This window comes from Meleagris gallopavo, chromosome 22 (genome assembly GCF_905368555.1).
Source record: "Meleagris gallopavo chromosome 22, MGAL_WU_HG_1.1, whole genome shotgun sequence".
Classification (NCBI taxonomy): Eukaryota; Metazoa; Chordata; class Aves; order Galliformes; family Phasianidae; genus Meleagris; species Meleagris gallopavo.
Window position 1 is genome coordinate 9,289,678 of NC_139425.1, and position 20,299 is coordinate 9,309,976.

General features: G+C 45.2%; 1 protein-coding gene across 1 annotated transcript in view; it reads right to left on the reverse strand.

Annotated features, from left to right (window-relative positions):
• Nucleotides 1–253: 253 nt before the first annotated feature.
• Nucleotides 254–20,299, reverse strand: part of MYT1 (myelin transcription factor 1) — a 31,295-nt gene continuing 11,249 nt past the window's right edge. Inside the window, exons 9-21 of the mRNA XM_085241789.1 lie at nucleotides 19,676–19,890; nucleotides 16,970–17,175; nucleotides 16,081–16,350; nucleotides 15,522–15,676; nucleotides 13,844–13,906; nucleotides 13,556–13,624; nucleotides 10,498–10,560; nucleotides 9,839–9,922; nucleotides 6,480–6,701; nucleotides 5,617–5,708; nucleotides 4,742–4,845; nucleotides 4,518–4,661; nucleotides 254–2,912 (exon numbers count right to left, since the gene is read on the reverse strand). Of these exons, the coding sequence (XP_085097915.1) occupies nucleotides 2,772–2,912; nucleotides 4,518–4,661; nucleotides 4,742–4,845; nucleotides 5,617–5,708; nucleotides 6,480–6,701; nucleotides 9,839–9,922; nucleotides 10,498–10,560; nucleotides 13,556–13,624; nucleotides 13,844–13,906; nucleotides 15,522–15,676; nucleotides 16,081–16,350; nucleotides 16,970–17,175; nucleotides 19,676–19,890 (1,828 nt within the window). The 3' untranslated portion in view covers nucleotides 254–2,771. The remainder of the gene's footprint in view (nucleotides 2,913–4,517; nucleotides 4,662–4,741; nucleotides 4,846–5,616; nucleotides 5,709–6,479; nucleotides 6,702–9,838; nucleotides 9,923–10,497; nucleotides 10,561–13,555; nucleotides 13,625–13,843; nucleotides 13,907–15,521; nucleotides 15,677–16,080; nucleotides 16,351–16,969; nucleotides 17,176–19,675; nucleotides 19,891–20,299) is intronic.

The following is a 20,299-nucleotide window of genomic DNA, read 5'->3' on the forward strand; positions in this document are numbered from 1 at the left end:
GTCCAATCGCCAACCCATCCCCACCATGCCCGCTAAGCCCAGTCAGAGAAAGAACCAATTCCCAGCATCTTTCCCAGCTAAATCTCCAAGAACAACATTTGTGAATTGTTTAGTAAATCCAGAAGGTGAAAGCGTGTGTGCTGCCCTGCCAATGGCAGCTCCTTGCTTAGCACCATGGGGGGACATGTTGGGGACATTGGCAGCAGCTCGAAGAAAGACCATAGGAACTAAAGTCACAAACAGAACTGGGTTTTATTATGAAACAACCCTGCCAGTACATAAGGAAGTTCTGTCTGCAAAGTACATTTCCTGAGGAAAGTAGATCACAGTATTCGTTTTCACAGAATAACATGTAGCCTGCTATAACTTTCAATTGACTCTTTATTATTTAAATATTAACAGTATTCCTTCACATAAACAAGTACTCAGTCATCACGTAACCGACACACAAACAACAAAATAAATATACAACAAGAGCACAGTTCATTTTTCCCACCCCACCCCCCGACTTAAATATTAAATAAATAATAAATACAGAATTCTCATTTCCTGTTATCAGTGCCTGAAACAATACGAACGAAAAAGAAAAGAAAAACTGACAAAGTCTCTCTTCCCCTGCTGCCCCATCCCCGGCAAAAAAACAAACCAAAAAATTATCAAAATGTCTCAGTTATAAAATATCTTTAAAAAAATTCCCATCGTTAAAAGAATAAATAACAAAATATATAAAAAATAACTTGGTTGCATCAAAATTACAAGTAGGAGTTGTAGATAGAGGTTTCTCTCTCTTCTTTTTTTTCTTCTTTTTTTTTTAATTTTTTGGGGGAATGTCCTTTTTTATGGTCAAAGGTTTTAATTTTTGCTTCTTTTATCTTCGTGGCTTTTTTTTTTTTTCAATGGTGCGGTGTCCAGTTTAAAGTAAGTATAAAATTAATAAATAAAAAAGTTAAATAAATAGAAAAAGTTAACATAAGGTGTTGTAAATATAAATTACATACATCTTGCCAAAATTAAATAATTTACAGGATAATTAAACTAACTACTTTTTTTTTTTTCCTCTCTTTCTTCCAGGAAGTGCAATTTCTCTACTTTTAAATACTAAGTGAATTGCAGTCACAATCAATTTGGACTCTATTTACATCTTAAGAACATTGTGTTTTTAACACCTCAAATTATCTTTTTTTTTTTTTTTTCCCTTTCTTTTGCATTTTTGCACTTGGAATGGGTTCTAAAATGGGTGAACTCATGGAGCAAATGGCTCAGCATGGCACTTCCCAACAGGAACCAACCCACTCCACACTGCTCCTGGTGTAATGCCTGCTGTAGTCAATGGGAACCTCCCCACTGACCTCTCCAAATCATGGATTACACCCTAAATATCTGCAGAATTGGGCTCAAAATGACACAACATCTTTGCCTTTAGCATCGGCCACCCAAATCCTCCCCACTGCTGCCAGGAGCCATGCAGGAAGCGAACACACCTATGTTGGGACCCCAAAGGGGTTTCTCCCCTTCATTTCCTTGGGTCACCTTCACTCCACCAGGAGGTTTGCGTGTACCAAGCTTACAGAATGCTTCTTTGGAAGAATATCCAATACCTGAACACTTTTTTTTTTTTTTTTTTTTTTTCCTCCAGAATGGTGCTTGTGCTGTGATTTTGCACAAAACGTAGAACACCAAACCAAGAAAAACCCATCACCCTGTGGATATCTGCAAGAAATCAACCACTGATTCATGTTAGGTAAGCACTTTGCTGGCCATCAATTAGCATCTCTTTTTGTTGTTTTTTTGTTTGTTTCTTTCTTTTTTTTTTTTTTTAGTTCATCGTAATCTCAAACGTTCTCTGGCATTGATGTATGATCTCTGGACTGGCAGTACTGCGCCACTGTAAGGATGATCACAATAATGAAAAGAACCAGAACTGTCATCAAACAGACTTCCAAAAAATCATAAACACCGGACCATGACACATTAAGAATTCTTCTGTATGAAATATCTGGTATTGGCCTATTCATAATAGCTATTCTCATATTTAAGACAGACAAAGGAATACTGTAGTTGCAAACTCCAAAAGCTTCCCTGAGAACCTTTTTTCCATTGCGCTTTCCACTGGAGATCCAGAACTGCTCTTCAGATTTCTTTCAGAAAATAAAAATAAGCTACTTTATAATACTTAAAGAGTTCCCATGCCCAGTGGATATCTGAAAACCTGGGGTTGGGAGGCCCAGCACAGGTTCAGATTTACAGGTAGCTTGCAGCTCCAGCACTTATAGCAACATATAACATAACTCATGGGTGAGTAGGTAATCTGGACATACGACCATAGACAACATGAGGGTTTAAGCCAGTCATACGCTAGTCTTGGATCAGACAAAACCCTGTTCTTGTAAGATTTTAACCCTTGGATCAAGTCTGCAAAAGCATGGCAACTCAGAAGAGACGCCTGCTCTTCACCAGCTGCCAAGCCCCACAGCCCATGGAGAATTTGACCTTCCATCCTGGTCTACCTCATGGTCCAGGTAGAAAAATCCCACTTTTCTCAAGAAGGTCCAAAGTTAAGTAAACGAGAACACTGAGTTCGATCAGTTCCATGTCTCAGAAATGGCCTCTTGGTTACATTTTGGTCCTTGTGTGTTTGTTTGTTTGTTTTTGTTTTGCTTTGCTTTTTGTTTTTCATTCATTAAACAAGTTTTATAACTTGTAAACCTGAATACTTGGAGGGAAAGTTCCATCTTACAGTCAGCTCGCCCACCCATCCCCATTGCAGGGCGCTAAACTTGGATGCCCTTGACGGCTTGCTTGATGCTCTCCAGCAGGTCCTTGTTCTCTGGGTTCTGGTAGCACTCCTGGTTGGTGTACATGTCAGTCAGCGTGTTCACGTACGCATCGAAGTTCTGCTCACTAATGGGCTCCTGCAGTCAGAAAAGCCAAACAGAAGAGTTAGTAGTAGAACAGGGAGAGAATCATAGGATGGCTTTGGTTGGAAGGGACCTTAAAGATCATCTATTTCCAACCTGGCCATGGGCAGGTAGCCTCCCACCAGATCAGGCTGCCCAGGTCTCCATCCAACCTGGCCTTGAATGCCTCCAGGGATGGGGCGTCCACAGCTTTTCTGTGCAGCCTGTGCCAGTGCCTCACCGCTCTCGGAGATGTTTCTTTGCAATTAATTGTGCCAACAGCCAAAGGGCTCAACATCAGAGGTTCTTTGTACATGGTGTTCTACATAAAGAATTTCAGTGTGCAACCTTCATCCTGCGGAATCTTCGCTGGTTGCTTGATTTTATGCGTTGGCCACATGGAACTATCAACAGCATCAGGTTAAGCGTGTGCGGGCAGTTGGAATGGAGGGTGGACTGAGGTGTGGAAATGAAAGGTTGGAGGACAAGAGGAGGCAGGGAGTGCTGGAGCATCATGGAGGAAATGAAAGGCAAGGATAGGGCAGGAGCCAGCACCTCAGGCTCAGGTCTGCGCTCTGCTTTGGAGGGGCATCATTGAAACCTAGCAAACACCTATCTCAGAGTTAGCAGGGAAAAAGGAAACAAGGAGGAAGAAGAAAAAGACCAGGATAAAATGAGCATGCAAGTCTCATGGGCCTTATTTAATCGGAGCTGCCTGAAACCTTGAAAAAATATTTGCTGAACAATTTATTTGACCTTTATGCGTCAAATACTTTACAAAAAAAAAGCACTCAGTGAGCTGTTTTGTGCCAGTCAAGCAGCTGGGTGAATAGTGTCCAAAACTGCTCTGCTGGAGCATGGCATACCTCCAACCAGCCTGAATTTAAATACCAACCCCGATGAAAAGGATTCCCAAAAAAAAATGACAGCAGAAAAAAAGAAATCAAAAGCTTGTTCCTCTTGATCATCGTGACGGTCGCTATTACTTGTAAGAGGACAGCTTCCAAACCAGCACGCAGCCCCCCTGCACACACCTGTTTTTGACAACAGTAATTACATTCCTGGGAATAGAGAGAAGGTAATTAATAGCCTTTTGTGGTTTTACTATTTTAATGCAGCCTTTTCATTTTGCAGTAACTCTATGGTAACATGCTGTGGGCTGTTAGACCTTGTTAAATTAAACAAAATACACTCTCTTTAAGAATGCTATTCTTTGGCTGCCAGCTATTCAAAACTGAATTGAAACTACCTGCATAATAATGGGAGCTGTAAGATCTTTCTGACGTTGAAATCCAATCCCTCCTGATCTCTGCTTGTGCCGTCTTAGCCTAAAAGGCACTGGGTGCCCTTGATAAAGTTTCCTATTTTGTGATAATACTCCCAGATGTAATGAGACAGAATCATAGATACAAAGGGAGATCAGCAGAAAACGACAACAAAAGGGTGATAACAATGCAAGCTTTGAGATAAGGCAAAAGCACTGACTTTATAAAGGACAGGTAGGTGTGTATAGAAAAATTCTGCAGCTCTTTAATTGTATGTGAGCCTTATCATGAGCCAGATCTTGCATGGCTCCCCTGATGGCACCAACTGGGGCTGAGTACTGCCCAAGTTTCTTACCATGTGCGGAAGGCGGATATTGGCAAGACTTTGGATTAGAGCCTGGCTCAACCCTGAGAGCTCCAGGAACAGGGCTTCGTTTTGCTCCTCTATGATCTTGTTTTCCTCCTCAATGTTCTTCAGGTTCTTCTCCATGCTGGAGATCTGCAGAGCAAAGAACATGTGGGGTTACAAACCCATCAGCACTCTGCTGGGAGCTTGGGCACGTGTCCAAAGGCACAAACCTGCGACTGGAGCTTCACCATGGCTGCTTCCATCTCCGAGTTGGACTCGTTCAGCTCGCTGATCTCCTTGTTCAGCTGCTTGATCTCCTCATCGTTCTCTAGAACTGCAGGAGGGAAAGTGGCAGGAGGTCAGCCTCTGCTTTTGGGTAAGCATGGCAGCTCACCAAGTCCTCACCTTTTGCTTTCACATCCTCAATACAGAATGCACATCTTGCTCTCTTTTTAATGTTTTGTTACTGTTGTTGTTGTTGTTGTTTTAAAATTTAACTATAATTATACTTTGTAGGTCAATTTATAAATGCAAAAGTGAACAAGAGCCCAGCAGTTGGAGCCCAGAGCATTCATGTGCCCTGCAAAGTTGGCCACCCTAATAATTCAAGTTTGCTCTCTTTGGTCTCAAGTTGGTAATAAAAAAATAAAAGCATATCTCCATTAGAAGCTACAGTGCTAATAAAATAAGGGAACGTTTCTAGAAAAGCACAAACTATGTAAGTATTCGGGTAAAATGCGTGAACCTTGTCAAATATCAAAATCTTTCAATGATAGCACTAGAAATGCAAAGTGCCATCACTAACACAGCTCCAGATCCAGAAATATCTTTGGGATTAGAAGTCTTGAATAGATGAAAATAACTGAATGTCTGAAAGGGATTTGTGAAAATGCCAGAGAATATTTGAGGGGGAAAAAAAATAATAATAAGACCAACACTCAAATTTCAACACTATTTCGCTATTTCAATACTCAGGCAATCAAAAAAAATGGGTGCTTGTAGCACAGGATTTGCTAGTAGATCCAAAGATTTCAGTCTATGAAGAGATGCCAGTGGACTCAATATCCCAACACATGTGCCAAATAAAAAGAATGAAAATCCTTACCATCACTGGTCTTGAACTTTGTGTTGAGAATTTCATCCCCTGAGAGTTTTCCTTTCTTCCCAGCAAAAGTAGCTCTTGGGCACCCTGACAAACTGAAAAACAAGTAAAAATGGGTTTCATAAACTCTCTGTATTTATAGGTGCTTATGTTCCAAACAAGAGCGTGTACCATTTGGTAGAGTTCATGCTGTGAGATAGTTCTTCTAAAAGCTTTTTATGGTGCAGAGGAAATTGCTTTATGAATAATGCCACAAAGGTCCTCATTTATAAAGCAAGAGCAATTTTCTCTGAGCAAAGATTAAAAAAGAAAAAGTGTTATTTTCTAAAAGAGAGGGCATGACAGGCGAGGAAGGTGAAATGAGTCTGGATGGATTGGGCATCAAACTCCCATTTTGGCTGCTGAGGAACTGCTCTGGCGTGCTAATGGAAGGACACTACATTACTGCTTTTCATGATTTTGTCCAATTCACATTTCACTACTGCAAAGTTAAAACATCTAAGTGTTTTTATCCCATGCAGAAAACACAGCCCTTAGAGCAACCTGACTGAGGGCAGCATTAAAAGCACCAGTTACCCAGCTTTCATCGAGAGTGGAACGATGCTCAGAGTACATTCGCTCCAAAACCGCCACACTTAGGGTGATCCCAAGGTTGAATATTAGGAAAAACTTCTCTGAAAGAGCAGTGATGCGTTGGCACAGGCTGCCCAGGGACCTGGTGGGGTGCTCATCCCTGGAGGTGCTCAAGCACAGTGAAGAAGTGGCACTGAGGGACATGGTTAGAGGGTATGTTGGTGATGGGTCAATGGTTGGGCTTGGTCATCTTGAAGGTCTTTTCAAAGCTTAATGATTCTGTAATTATTTACCTCCTATGAGTGAGGAAGCTCCCATTGGCATGGCCGGATCCATCACAGCCTGGGGTAGGGCAGGTTGGGCCTTCGTTTTTCAGCGATTTCCAGGAAAACGTGGAGCCATTGAGGGATCCTTCCTTCTGCCTTCGAGCAGCCAGGGGACAGCCCGATGCACTGCGGTGGGAGGCGTATTTACCACTGATGTGCCCAAGACCAACGCAGCCAGGAACCGGACACCTGAGCACAAGGAATACAAGAAATTATAGGAGTGAAAAGGGATGAAAGGATATTAGGGATGAGCAGGAAGGAGGAAGGCAGGAAAGCAAGTGTTCATACTTGGGGATGCCATCCGGACTTCAGTCTGGAAAACAGGATGCTCAGGGGAGATTATATTGCTCTCTACAGCTCCCTGAATGCAGATTGCGGTGAGGTGGGGGTCAGCCTCTGTGACCAGGTAACAGCAATAGGATGAGAGGTGATGGCCTCATGTCGCACCAGAGGAGGTTCAGATTGTGTATTAGGAAACACTTTTTCTCTGGAAGAACAGTGATGGCACAAACTTTGGCGCAAACTGCCCAGGGAGGTGGTGGGGTCACTGTCCCCAAAGGTATTCAAGAATTGTGGAGATGAGGCACTGAGGGATGTGGTCAGTGGGCACGGTGGGGTGGGCTGAGGTTGGACTTGGGAATCTTAGATATCTTCCATCCTTAATGGTTCTATGACTTTGTTTGGTGGATGTTTCACTGATGGAGGTCACGCCACTTTGCATCAGCTGGGACATCTCCTCGCACAGGTTTTAAGAGTCTGTGGGACCCACTGGTCTCTTTGTTATTCTTGTGGCTAGAGATTATGAATGGCAATGAAACAGTGACAATGAGCTCTGTCACAGCTGGGGCTCAGCACTCTGGGCTGAGCTGCTCAGTGCCATCCCACACCCACTGGTGCTATGGGGGAGGAAGCTGTATGGTGACCAAGGAGAGGTGCTTTCAAGTCAAAAACCAGCAGGCAGGGACAGAGATATTCAGTTACTTCTAACAAATATGTAATGGAAAAAGCCCCTCAGGGAATACAAGTGCTGTTTTTGCAGCAATGGATATGGGAAGCAGATGGGAAATTAAGAGCTATGCCATTCCCTTAAAAAGAACCAAAGACAACCAGCGGGCGTCACACCACTGCCACACTCACAGCAAAACACCCAAAAAGCAGCTGCCATGATGTCCCCACGCCTTAAGACAGACGGTAAATAACTGTGGTTTTGGGGATCCTGGCAGCACTCCGAGGATGATCCACTCACACCAAACACATTGGCAGCAAACCGTGTGCTCATGGTTGGGCAGCAGCAGGAATTGCTGCCCGTCCCGAGCATCCAGTGCCAGCTGTGGGCAGGAAAATGGTGCTGGAGGTGTTGGGGCAGCGCTGACACGAGCAGTGTTAATTGGCACAGCTCACTTGCTAACTCCCCACTTAATGGCACGCTGAGTGAATTCGGCCATTCAGCAGAGTCTTGACTGTCTATTACGGTTTCTGCTGTGTCTTGCACTTGTTTAAAGATGCTAGTCAATTATAAATACACTTAAAAGTTTATTACTCGAGGGAGGTTACCCTATAAAAAGGTAAGAAATGGAAAAAATAACCCCTTGTCCTCAGCTTGAAAGCAATTAGGGACTTTGAGTTACCCCAGCAAAATATCCACTGAGCCTAACCTGGAAATCGCAAACTCTGTTTCACCACAGCAATGATTCCCTTTGCTGTTTATATTTCGTGCAAAAAGGAGCTGACAGCAGAAGGGGGAGCCGCACACCCATTATTTTCCCAAGATAATTTGAAAAATGCTGATCTTGATTTTAATCAGCTGCAAATGCAGCACAATTCACTTATAATATCCCTGCCAGCAGGATCCTCAGTAAATTCATAACATCATTGCTTTTATATGATCACAAGCAAATTACTGAATCCTCAGGAGGAAAAGGAGAGGAAAAAATAAAAGAGAGAGAGAGAGAGAAACAAACCCCAGCATTTAGCATGTAGCCATTATGGCCCGACCGTTCCATATTTTACACTGTTAATTTAACTTTCATTACACTTTCATTGTTAAAAAATAAACCAGAGCCTTATTGTGCAAAACAGCTGGCTCGGACATTTTTTAATTTTTTTATTTTTATTATTATTATTTAACAGAAGCAGCAGCAGCACTTGATCAATTAGGGAAGTGCAGATGCCTCCACTTGGTGCCAGGGCTGGGCTGAAGGTTGAGGTGCTCTGTTCTACCACATCTGTGGCAAATTACTGGAAGGATGAGCAGCGAAACAATGGGGACTGAATGACATTCTCCTTAGTGGCAATGTGTAAAACTCAGATGGGTTTCAAGTGCCATTTGGAGCAGAGGAATGGATTTGGAGGCAAAGCTCCTCCATGCATCCTTGAAGGGATGTGCACGGTGCTCACCTTGCTGCTGGAGACAAAGCACCAGCTTGCTATAAACTGATGGTCAGCAAAGGAATCTGAGTTGTTTTGCACATCTCAGAGGAGCTGCTGCTCATTCTGGGACTAGCAGAGGACCATGGGCTGCTTCTTGTTCTGCAGCACATCAGGGGTTGCTTTCAGTCCTCGTGCATCCCTCTGCAAGCAGAGGAGCAGAACCACAGTGAGGCCATTCGGGTCATTCTGAGATCCAAAAATCCCATCCCTAGTGATGCTCCAGCACATTCCTTCCTGTTGTTAGCTTTCAAGCATCGAGCACTGGGAAGAACATCGGTTTTGTGGGAAGCATTCTTGTGCAAGCACCAGCTGCGCTGTAGCAAGCAAATCCTGTAAGAGCTCCTTTGCACTGGGAAGTGACCACTTGGCAAGCAGGAGGAGCTGCTTGGTGCACTTTCAACCATCAGTGCAAAAACCCAACAGCCAATGGTTGCACAGCTGCACTCACTGCTTTTTCTTTCCTTTACTGTGTCAGAAAATGGCATCGCAACACCACCAGCAATTCAGGACTATCTGAATCCAAAAGGGTTGGTTTTTTTTTTGTGCAGATTCTCAAGTAGGTTGCTTAATTTTTAATAAACTCTGCTAACTCCTGCTAATTATCACACAGTTCATTTAGCTCGGAAGCTTTCCTTCCTGGAGACAGAGGAGTGAGAACAGAGCAGATGGCTCAAATATCATCCGCTTCTCAAAGCTCCTTTCTCCAGCTCGGAATATTCAGCAGTAGCCAAGGCTGTACAAAGCACGTTTTATGTGGGGCAACCAAGCCCTGACTCCACCCATGCCAGCACCCCTCGTGTGCCCACTGCCACCCTGAAAGCCTCCAGCATTTCACCCAACTGTGGGTTTTTACCCTCATTTACAACGCCGGGGATTTTCTCTTCGTCCACACTTACTTCATCAGCTCCGGGTCTTCTTTATCATCCTTGGTCGGGGTTATCTTGATCCCACTTTTCTTGGCACGAGGGCAGCCTGACAGACTGTGTTTGAAAAGAGAAGAAAGGGCTGTCTGACTGGCAGGGCCCCCACCTCGTCAGCTTCCCCCGAATTTCGCACGCGGTTTTGATCTCTCTCGTTTTGCAGCTTCACATCACGAGGAGAAGTCAGGAGAAAAAAATATGTGTATTTGAGGAGATGGACAGTAATTAACGGTGCCTAGATAAGAAGATATCTGCTAACAGCCTGCACTGTTTAATGGAATTGTTGAAACAGAAGGCTCAGATCTCTGCTATTAATGCTATAAAGTGATAATAGAAGTCATAAATAGGTAGCGTTATTAACAGGAACATTGCATCAGCTAAAATCTGACCCTTTGTCTTTTATTCTATTGAAGGGAGCTTCTAATCAGAGGCTGGAAACATCAAAAAAAGGAAAAAAGTCAGATTAAAGAGATGAAAATAGGCTTCAGTTGTCAGTAACATTAATGTTTTATTCAGAACTTTACAACTCTGCCCATTGCAGGGGGAGGAAAAAGAAAAAGACAGAAATAAATTAAAAAGGGGGAAAAAAATAAAGGAAGAAAATAAAGAGAAAATAATTTAAGAGAAGATCTTACCTTCTGTGTGATGCATAATTTCCTGTTATGTGACCAGAGCCGTCACAGCCAGGAGTAGGGCACCTGTGGATGAAAGGAGGCTGCCGTGAGCTGGGGGGCTGCACCAAAGCAGGGTTCCTCCCTGCCCCTTCTCCTTCCACAGGAACAGCAGCTGTGCTGCAATGGCCACAGCACTGCTGTCCCTGTGCTGACGGGTGTGGGCATCAGAGGTGAAGAGTGGGGAGGAATGAGGACGTGGGGAGGGATGCGAATCCAGGATGTGTCCCCGCCTTGAAGAGCAATGATAATAAGTGAGGCAAGAAAAGGCCTCCAGGGCAATGCCCATCTTCTCGAGAAAGATGAAGGGAGATGATCGATGCCATCCTGTGCCATTGGGCTGGGTATGAGCATAAGGAAAATACCCCCCAAATAACCTACGACCATGGATAGCCTGGCCACAGAGGTGCCTTCCCCAGCGTTACTTTGGGTTTGGGTGATGTGAGAAGGCAAAGTTCACTGAAGGCACCCCAGGAGGGACCTCAGAGCCCCAGACTCACCAATGCTGGAAAGCAACAAAGGAAAAAGAAAAAAAAAGGTGACCATCACCTCACTGTGACATTGTGGGCTAGGGATGGGGGCTCTGAAGGGGACCTCAGGTCCCTTCCCATCCACTGCATCCACAATCATGGGTTTGGAAGTAAGCATCCAGCGCTCACACGAATGAAGGCCAAGCCTGGAAGAACGCTTCTGTGATCACACAGCCCAGCACAAAAGCTCGCACACCACAGAGCAGGAGTGAAGATAATAGTGTGAGCTGAGCACTGCATCATTACAGCCACGGAAGCGAGGAAGGTGAGGGGCTCTGAAGTGCCACAAGCACAAAGACCCGCTCCAAACGCTGTAGGTGAGGCATAAAAGTTGTCATGGGGACCAGCAAGAGAAGCAAGGAGCCCTCGCTGGGGCCACAGTGCCAGGCTGCCAATTAGCCAGCGCTGCTCGAGTCAAGCGCATGGAGCTGGAGGGGCAGGGGAGGCTGAGCTGCTGCCTCGAGCTTGCAAAGGCCCCTTGTTCTCGGGGGGATTTTTGTGCCCTCTTTCTTGATCCTCAAATATAAGGCTGCCTCTGCCTGGTTTGGCAGCACTGGTTGGAAGATGTTCGGTGCCGCTGGGCATCGGAGACCTGATGGGCAGTGGGGTGGCAGCACAGCAGCCTGCAAGGCCAGTGCATGTGGGAAAGGCAACGTGCTCAATGCTTGATCCAGGCAACAGCACGAGGGGCTGTGAGAGACTGCTCAGTCCCAGGTCTGGTGCAGAAGCAGCAGGATGAGGGTGAAAGTCCTCTAACTCATCTGAAAATCACAGAGGAGAGCGTTTCCCTGTTGTATACAAGTAGAGAAAGAATCAAAAACGATTCTTTGCTGTTCTAGCTTCGGGGTGGGATGAAATGATGAAAACGCCAACACCAAACTCCTTTTGCCTTTAAGGACTTTTTAAAAATGTGGAAGAAAAAAAAAAAAAAAAAGAAGTGATTTGATTTTTATTTTTAATTATCTGGAGACATTCATTCCGATAGAGACCTTTTATTGCATGTTTCAGCCTGGAGCTTTTTTGGGTGTTTTTGTTTGTTTGTTTGTTTGTTTTTAAATCAGGGATATTAACCCCTGGAATACAACTTACAATAAAAATGCTGAACATGGCCTTATCTGAAATTGTGGAAAAGCTCTGAGTGTGATATCTGCAATATCTCCAAATCCCATTCCCTTTCTCTTTCTCTGTGCCTCCGTCCTCACCAGGATAAAGAAAGAGAACAATATTGGAAAATAACACTGAAAAGCTTTGTTTTGGCCAAGAGTTGCCTGATTTATACAGTATTTTGGTAGCAAAACACTACTATCACGTGCCCAAGGGCACAGGGGGATGCGTCATTCTGGACATCATTTAATTTTAGTGTCACCCACTGAATGCAGGACACAGGACTTACTTTGTCTATGCTAAGCCTGTGCCACGTGAAGCCCCTCGTGAGCTTCTGCTCTCAGTAGAGTTCTACTCAATTATGGTTATGAATATCTCACCATTGAAATAATCCTAAATTTGGATTCAGCAAAGCAGGAAGCTAAGAGGAAAATTAGCCTACAAAGACAGGCTGTGTGTGTGGCAGGGATGCTGGAAAAACACTCACTTTTCCCCCAGAGATATGGGTTGGGTGGAGAAGGCTTGGGTCCCCCCATTGATTTTTAATACAATTCCTATTAAAGCATTCTTAAGGGAAGGCAAACTAAGGGAGCAGTTGGGAAACTCCCCTGGGTAGCAGGGAAGCTCCTGAAAACGAGGAGCATTGGAAATAAAGCTGAAAACAGGATTAGGAAAAACATATCTGAATGTCAACACCAAGCCTGGATTGCTCCCTTCCAGAGCAGAAGTGGCAACAAAGACATTCAGGTGGCCATGAGCCTTTTGCTACCCATTAACAGACGTGCACACAGCTCTTCCCATTTACATCTGCTCCGGATCCTGCCTCATCAAGCACCGTGTGCGTGTTCCACTGCCCCGCCAATCATACTCCCATGGCAGTGAATGGAAATCTCTGGTTCTTTGAAAGGGTTCTTTTTGCTATGATCTGGCAGTATTTTCCCACCTGTGTCTGTACCCAGTACTAAAGCATGTGCCTTTACCCTGGCTTTGGATTATTTGAGAGTCATACAAAAGCGATGAATAGGAAGGATGATGGCACAAATTTAGGGAACAAGAGCTGGGCAAAAGACACCAAATGAAAAATAAATTAGCTTATTTTTATCCACTGGAGCCTGTCAGGGGTCTGGGTTATTTCTGAGTTGCCCTGTGATACCCTCTCCCCAAAATACCCCTTCCCACGTGCCACCATCTACCCAACACGACAGCCGGGCTCCACCAGAGCTCCTCACAGGCAAACTCTGATCAGTTTTGAAAGGAGAAAGGAGGGGATAAAAAAGCAAAAGCAGAGCACAAAGGGGGAACAGGGAAGGTAGAGAGAGAAAAAAAATAAAATAAGGGGGAGGGGGAGGAAAGCAAAAAAAGGAGTTCCAAGTTGAGCGCAAACATACTTGAGGTCAGCAGAGTGGGCAGCCATGAGGTTTCTGAGGCTCTTGTCAGCAAGAGGACAACCAGAAAGGCTGAAAGAGAAGAGATGGAATATCTGGATAAGCCAAAAAAAAAAAAAAAAAAGAAAAGAAAAGAAAAAAAGAAACAGAAAAAGGGCAGGGGCGTGGGGATGGAGAAGGGTAACAGAATGTGGGGAGGAAACAGAACCAAACTGTCCACATGGTCAAACAATATACTAAAAACTAAAGTTGTATTTAGAGTTTGAACTGTGGAAAAAAAGGTGAACCCACCTGCGGTGAGAGGCATAGTTTCCCGTGATGTGTCCGCTGCCATCACAGCCTGGGGTAGGGCAACTGGGCAACAACAACAACACAGATGTAAGTGCTGGAAAGGGATTAATTCACCCCAGAATGCGAGCCCTCCTTGGTATCTGCATTGGAATGTCCTTGCCTCTGGTCCTGTTCACAGGCAAATACACCAGCTCTTTCCCCTTTTTGTTCCCAGAAGTTCACGATTCTTCACAATTTTAACAGGAAAAAAAATGTGGTAAATGTGAAGAAAGTGTTTGAAATACTTGGGTTCTCAGTGCTGTTGGTACCCACTCTTTGCCAACAGGAGGGCTGAGAGATGGCACCTTCACAACCCCACCAGGGACAGCATAAGACACTGAGCATCAATCAGACACAGGTAGCTCCTGCCTTAACTACAGATCATCCATTATAGCTCTCAGGTCAGAGAGGAGCAATGGTACTAAATGAGGAGAGACAGCTCGGGGTTGGCCATGATACCATTTATTTATTCCAGGGAAGAAATTTCTTGCCCTTCATAATGCAACTAAAGCACTGCAGGTCTTCAAGGTTCTACCTCAAGAATTGCTATTCACATCACTGCTGAGTTTCCAAAAAGCCTTGAGAGTTTTGCATAGGACAGCTGGTTTGTGCTTTGCTAATTTAGGGAAGCGACTGCTTTGCCCCTGTGGACCTCTTCCTTGCCTGGCCACACTCTTCCATCAGCCTCCTGCTTGCATAGCCAAGTAATGAGCAGCATTGTATAAGGTCAGCAAAATGAGGCTCACCATCTTTCCCCTGTTTAGCATATAGGAAGGTCAGGCTGCAGGAAAGAGGCCCAGGCATAGCAGATCCACTGGGAGGGGAGAACTCAGCTCCACAGCCTCCAGACTGATCCCAACAGCCATGAGAGCAGGGACACATCCACACTGCAGCTCTAAACACGGACCCATGACTGTGGGGGATCAGCAGGGATGCAGAGCATCGTGTCATCTAATAAAGACCTGGGTCTATTTTCTCCCCATCCAAAGCCATGAATACACACACACACAGTAGTTCAGATAAGACCTCTCCAACATATAATGCAGCATGACAGCAATCCTGCTGTAGCCAGAGTTCACATTTCGTGGCCCTGCAGTATCACGGTGATGTGACCCACTGCTCTACACTAATTACCCAACAAGTGCTGCCTTCCCAACGAGGCACCTGGAAGGACAGTGGGAAGGTGCTGAGCTCCTTTGGATGCTTTTAGCTTCACAGCATCACTCGGTGTCCCACAACAAGAGGTTGGGACCTTGGAAGGGCTCCACCACTGTGCCAGAAGCACTCCTAGAGGAAAATACCATGGAGAACAACCCTGCAAAGCAATTTGCACAGCTGTAGCTGTGAATCCTGAGAGCACAGAACTCCGTAGGAACTGCCCTTCAGCACTGCAGTGTCTCAGGACCACAGTCAAATGGATTTTATCTCAAGGATCAGAAGTTGTATGAAAGTAGGGTTTCCCTTTAAGCTTTCATTTGAAGCCCTAAGATGAAATCAGAACAATCACAGCAAGAAAGTTGGCTACACTTCTAATTCTTACAATGTATTTGTTGACAAATTTTGTCTGCTACCAGCCTGGCTGTCGCTGAGGATATGTTTTCATACATATAGAAAAAAGAGACAAGAAGGCAGGGCTTACGTGAGCAGCTCTTTCTTGATGTCCTTGGAGAGGAATTTAAGCTTGAAGTTAGTTAAGGTAACTTCCCCTGGATATTTTCGTTCTTCAAAGTTTTCCTCCGATACTTCTTGCTCATCAGCTTCCGAGGAGGCAAAAGAGTGGGCTGCAGGCTCTGACTGCAAGAGAACAGCCAGAAGTGGTTGCAGTGGTGCCCATTGCTGTGAGCTGCAGTGGGAAAGGACCCCAAGTTCATCCCAGCTCAGAGTTAAGGCAGCACTGCCAGCACTCCTGTGGCCTGCAGGCACCTTGGTCATCATCTGGAGAGCAAACAGATAGTGATTTCCCCTTTTTGTGGGAGAAATGTTCACAGCGTATCTGTACGGGCTTACACTTGGTTTACCAAGGTCTTGCAGATGGACTCAGACTTATCCCCAGCAGGACCTGCCTCCATCTGCACCCCAGCCAAGAGACTAAATGACAAAGTAGTGGTGCTGGGAGAAACAGGACAACAGTACAAGCAAATATGTAATTCATCCCTCCACTGAGATTTGTAACTAAAACATCCAGAGCCACCTCTCACCTCTTCTGGCTCTTCTTCCCGCTGACGGTTTGGTTTAGTGTAGTCAATGGGTCCATCCCATTCATCCTGGCGGGAGGTCTGGCTGGACTGGGGGGAGGTCATGGTGCTGCTCGTGGTACTGGTGCTGTTTTGGCGCTGGGACACATCTGGGGACTTCACACTGGGACTACTGCTGCAGCTGCTGCTGCTGGGAAATGTGCTCTCCCGCTTGCGGTTCTTGTTCATACTCAAGTCCAGAGTCCCATTTTCATCCACCTCAATGTCCATGGACTGAAAAGTTGGAAATGTGCCCAGCGTTAGCAGCTGCCAGAAATTCTCTAAGGGGATCTTGCCCCCATTTGTCACGGGGGAGCTAGGGAGCAAGTTATTCATGTCCTGTCTTCTGCAGTCACTTAAAAGGAACTGAATGGGAAGGGATGCTCTTTCATAAAGATTTTCAGAAACGTGCCATGCAGACACACCCCTCTCCTAAAAGCAATGAAGCATTTTGTCTCAGTTGCCTGAACACAGGCATCTAGAGCCATCTAAGATGTCCCATGGCAGCCAAGACATCTGCCCAAAGCTGGGCATGGGACACAGGACCTCAGGAAAACCCTGATGCAACTGGGAAATCTAAAATGACATCAGACACTGAGCAGTGAGCAATTGAAACCCATCTTAGATGGGTAATTTGAACCACGATGCATCTTCTGAACATCCTAAGAGCCACGACTACCTCCTCCAAATGGTACATCACCCAAAGCACATCAGAAGGGAAAGGGCAATATGGGATAATGTCCTCTTTTCCTCTCTATTTAAAGGTCAAAATGAAAGAGGGGATTAAAAAAAAAAAAAAAAAAAAAAAAAGGTATTTCTCCCATCTAAAGCTTCCAGTTCCAACCCTGCTCACCTTGCCGGCTGCCTCTTGCTGCTTGGTGCTGAGATTCTCTGGCATTTCCCAACAGCGTGTGGAGAGGTTGAGGATGGCGGTGGCAGCCATGTGAGCAGCCTCAGCATCGTGGGAGTAGTCAAAGCCTGTGGAGGAAGATGAAGTGCTCTTCACGTAACTGCTGGAGGGGCTGTGGCTGGGGGAAGAGGCCTTTGGAAAAGGTTTGGCTGGAATAAAAAGAGAAGGAACAACAGAAAGCTAATGTAGGTCTGGCACAGGCAGAGCGAGGTGTTAAGTCAGGCTGAAGAAGCGAAGATGTCAGCAGTTCCAGTGGCAAACTGCATTTATTACCAATCCATGGGCTATTTAATTGCTAGGGAGGTGCTGGCTGTGGCCAGGATCTTGTGTGAAGGTTCTCAGTGGGAAAAGTCAATTCATTAAGTAGATCTGCCATCAAGTCCCACAGAACTCAGCACTTTTCTTCATTAAAGCTACCTCTCGGTGGAAGTGTCAAAGGAGAAAACTCAGAGAAGCTTCCTGGCTCTGTCTGTTCATAACTTATCCACAGAGATGACTTGCAGCAGATTTCTTGTAGCACATTTGAACACTTTAGGATAAAAAATTACATTTATAGCAAAACCGTGGCCATGAAATATGAGCTTCTGATGATGACAGCAGTGAAATACGGATTTTCTGACAGCTGATTTGTCATTTAAATATGTCTGAATAACAGGATTTATTGCTCCTCTGCACACGGTCACTACACCACACCAGTGCTGTATATCACAGCACACAGCAGTGTGATCCAGGAGGTGCTACGCTCTCTTCATGCTCGATGGCTAATCCACAATAAAACTCGCCTAAGGTTAATCCACACTAAAACTTGCCCTCATCTTGAAACTGGGCCCATTTGGAAGGGCTGTAAGCCAGCTGGAGTCCCTCAGAAGTCAGCAGCTTCAGTGGGTGCAAATGGGATTGTCTGATTTTGACCCATCACAGGGCCATATTCTGACTCAATCAGCAGCATTTTAAAATTCTTAATTAATTTCACTGGGCATGTTTTGAGGGGAAAACACACAGCCCCTTCAACAAGACTTGTATGGTTCATCCCAGCAGGGACGAAGCTGCAGGAAAAGCTTGGCAGAGCAGAGCAACTTCATGATTGTCACCACAAAACCAGAATTTAAGGCATGATAAAATGCTAATCTGCCAAGGACGGCTCCCTTCCTCATTGTGTGCGTACATAATGCGTATTGACATTAATGGGAGTTATGCACACACATGCAGGGGAGTATAAATCCCTCTGGATGAAGATCTCTTTAAAATAAGTTCTTAGTGAAAGGAACAGACTTCCCCGCTATGATTGGCAATCATATTCATCTTGTTGCTTTGATTAACTCATTGGAAACTTGCCCGAATGGTTATTCTTGTGTAGGGCTGCTTGTTTTTCAGTCCTGTTTAATCCATGTCTTTACGGTGGGGTGCGGGTGTTTGCCAGCCCGACCCCACAATATCCAGGATTGGGAGATGCCAATTTCAATTTCACACCATAGACTCAGTGATGCTTTTCCATTTCATAAGTATTTCTACCGCTAATAGACTCGCAATCAGCAAATTAGTAAAATAAGTGATGAGAAAAAATAGGAAGGATTATCCTAGTGGGTCTGCTGGAATTATTTTTGTCAGTACAATTACCCTGAAAATTCTTCGCTAATATTGCAAATAACACAATCTATTCAGCAAGAGAATCACTTGCTCTGGGAAACAAATTACTTTTCCATCAGACCTAACCCAGGATGACAGTGGCAGTTGTGCTCTCTGGCCTCCATCCAATTTCATTGTCTGATCCTTTACAGATTTAGTACTGTAATAAAGGCAGCTTCCATTGTAGTGCAACAACCGGGATGCTTTCAAGTATGAGCACTTTTTAGAGAGCAGCTGCATCAGGATTAAACAGGATTGTGGAAGTGGGATTAGCCAGACAGAAAGCCCTCTGGAGGCTGCTGACTTCTGCAAACCGAGCTCCTAAATCTTTTTTTTTTTTTTTCTTCCCCTGGAAGATGCCTTCAGGAGCACATTTGGAGTCAGAGGGAGGGGGAAATTAAACATGGGTCTGACAGAACCGGGCTGGGGCAGTCTGGCTCCTGGTGCTTCTCTCCCACTCCTGGGAACCCCAGGCTCAGAGGGTTCATCTGACCATTGCATTTTCTCCTGCCCTCCCATTGCCCAGCACTGTGAGCAGCACGAAGAGCTCAATGAGGAGCAGGTGATCGATCGGGGAGCAGAACACGGCCAGGAAGACAAATGGGTGGAATGGGTCATACAGAAGATGGAAGAGAGGAAAACTATAATCCATTTAGCGAGATGAGAAAAGACAGATCAATAGATATGAACTGCAAAGCAGTGGGGACAGACTGAAGACAACTGTGTAACTTATCCCACCTACAGACGTGGCTCAGATTAATGTTCCCACTGCTCAACATGATTCTTAACAAAGCTCAATCTCAGAATTGCAGGGGCTGGAAAGGACCTCAAGAAATCACCAAATCCAACCCCCAAGCTCTCCCCAAGGCCAAGCTCTGTATGTACCCCTCTCCCCACCAAAGGGATATGTCATGGGGGCCCATTTCTCCTCCCGTTCAGGCTCAGCCCTTCCTTCCCAAATGATGTGGCATGCCAAGAAAGACAGAGAACACAAAACCCAGCCCTTCCCTGTGCCCAACTTACATTTAAAGGCTTTAGGTGAGGTTTCGCTAGTCTGAATCTTTGGGGCAAGCATGCGTTTGCCAAAAACCTGAGCATCAAAACTTGCATAATCGAAGGTGACCTTGGAGTACTTCTCCAGCTCCTTGGCCAGGTTGGCCCGGGGGGTGGCTGGGACCATGTTGGGCCGGTAACTTCCGTACTGAGGGATCTCCAGCTGCTTCACAAAGCACATAGGCCTGAGGACAAAAGAACGAGCACCAATGATTTTTCTTTTTCTTGGGAGCCCATAGCAGGGGCTGCTGGGAGGGAACTGATGTGATGGGGACATGCAGCTGCACCTTGTCCCCAAGGGCTTAAAGAAGAGGTGATGATGACTTTTGCTCTCCCTCAGCAAGTCTGCACCTGCTCTGGGTCTCTTGGATTCCTTTTTCATTTTTCCCCCCTCCCCCCAGCCTTTCAAACTTCTTTTTAAACCAAAAGCCAAGGTGTCCATCTCATGCAAAATATTCTTGCAGGTTGCTGCAGTATGGCAGTGCTTTTCCAATGGCATCACACTCAGGTGCCACTCTCCTATGGGTGCCATGACAAAGGACAGCACACAGAGGTGCAGGGATTCAGTTTTACTCTGATAACCCTGCAGATCTG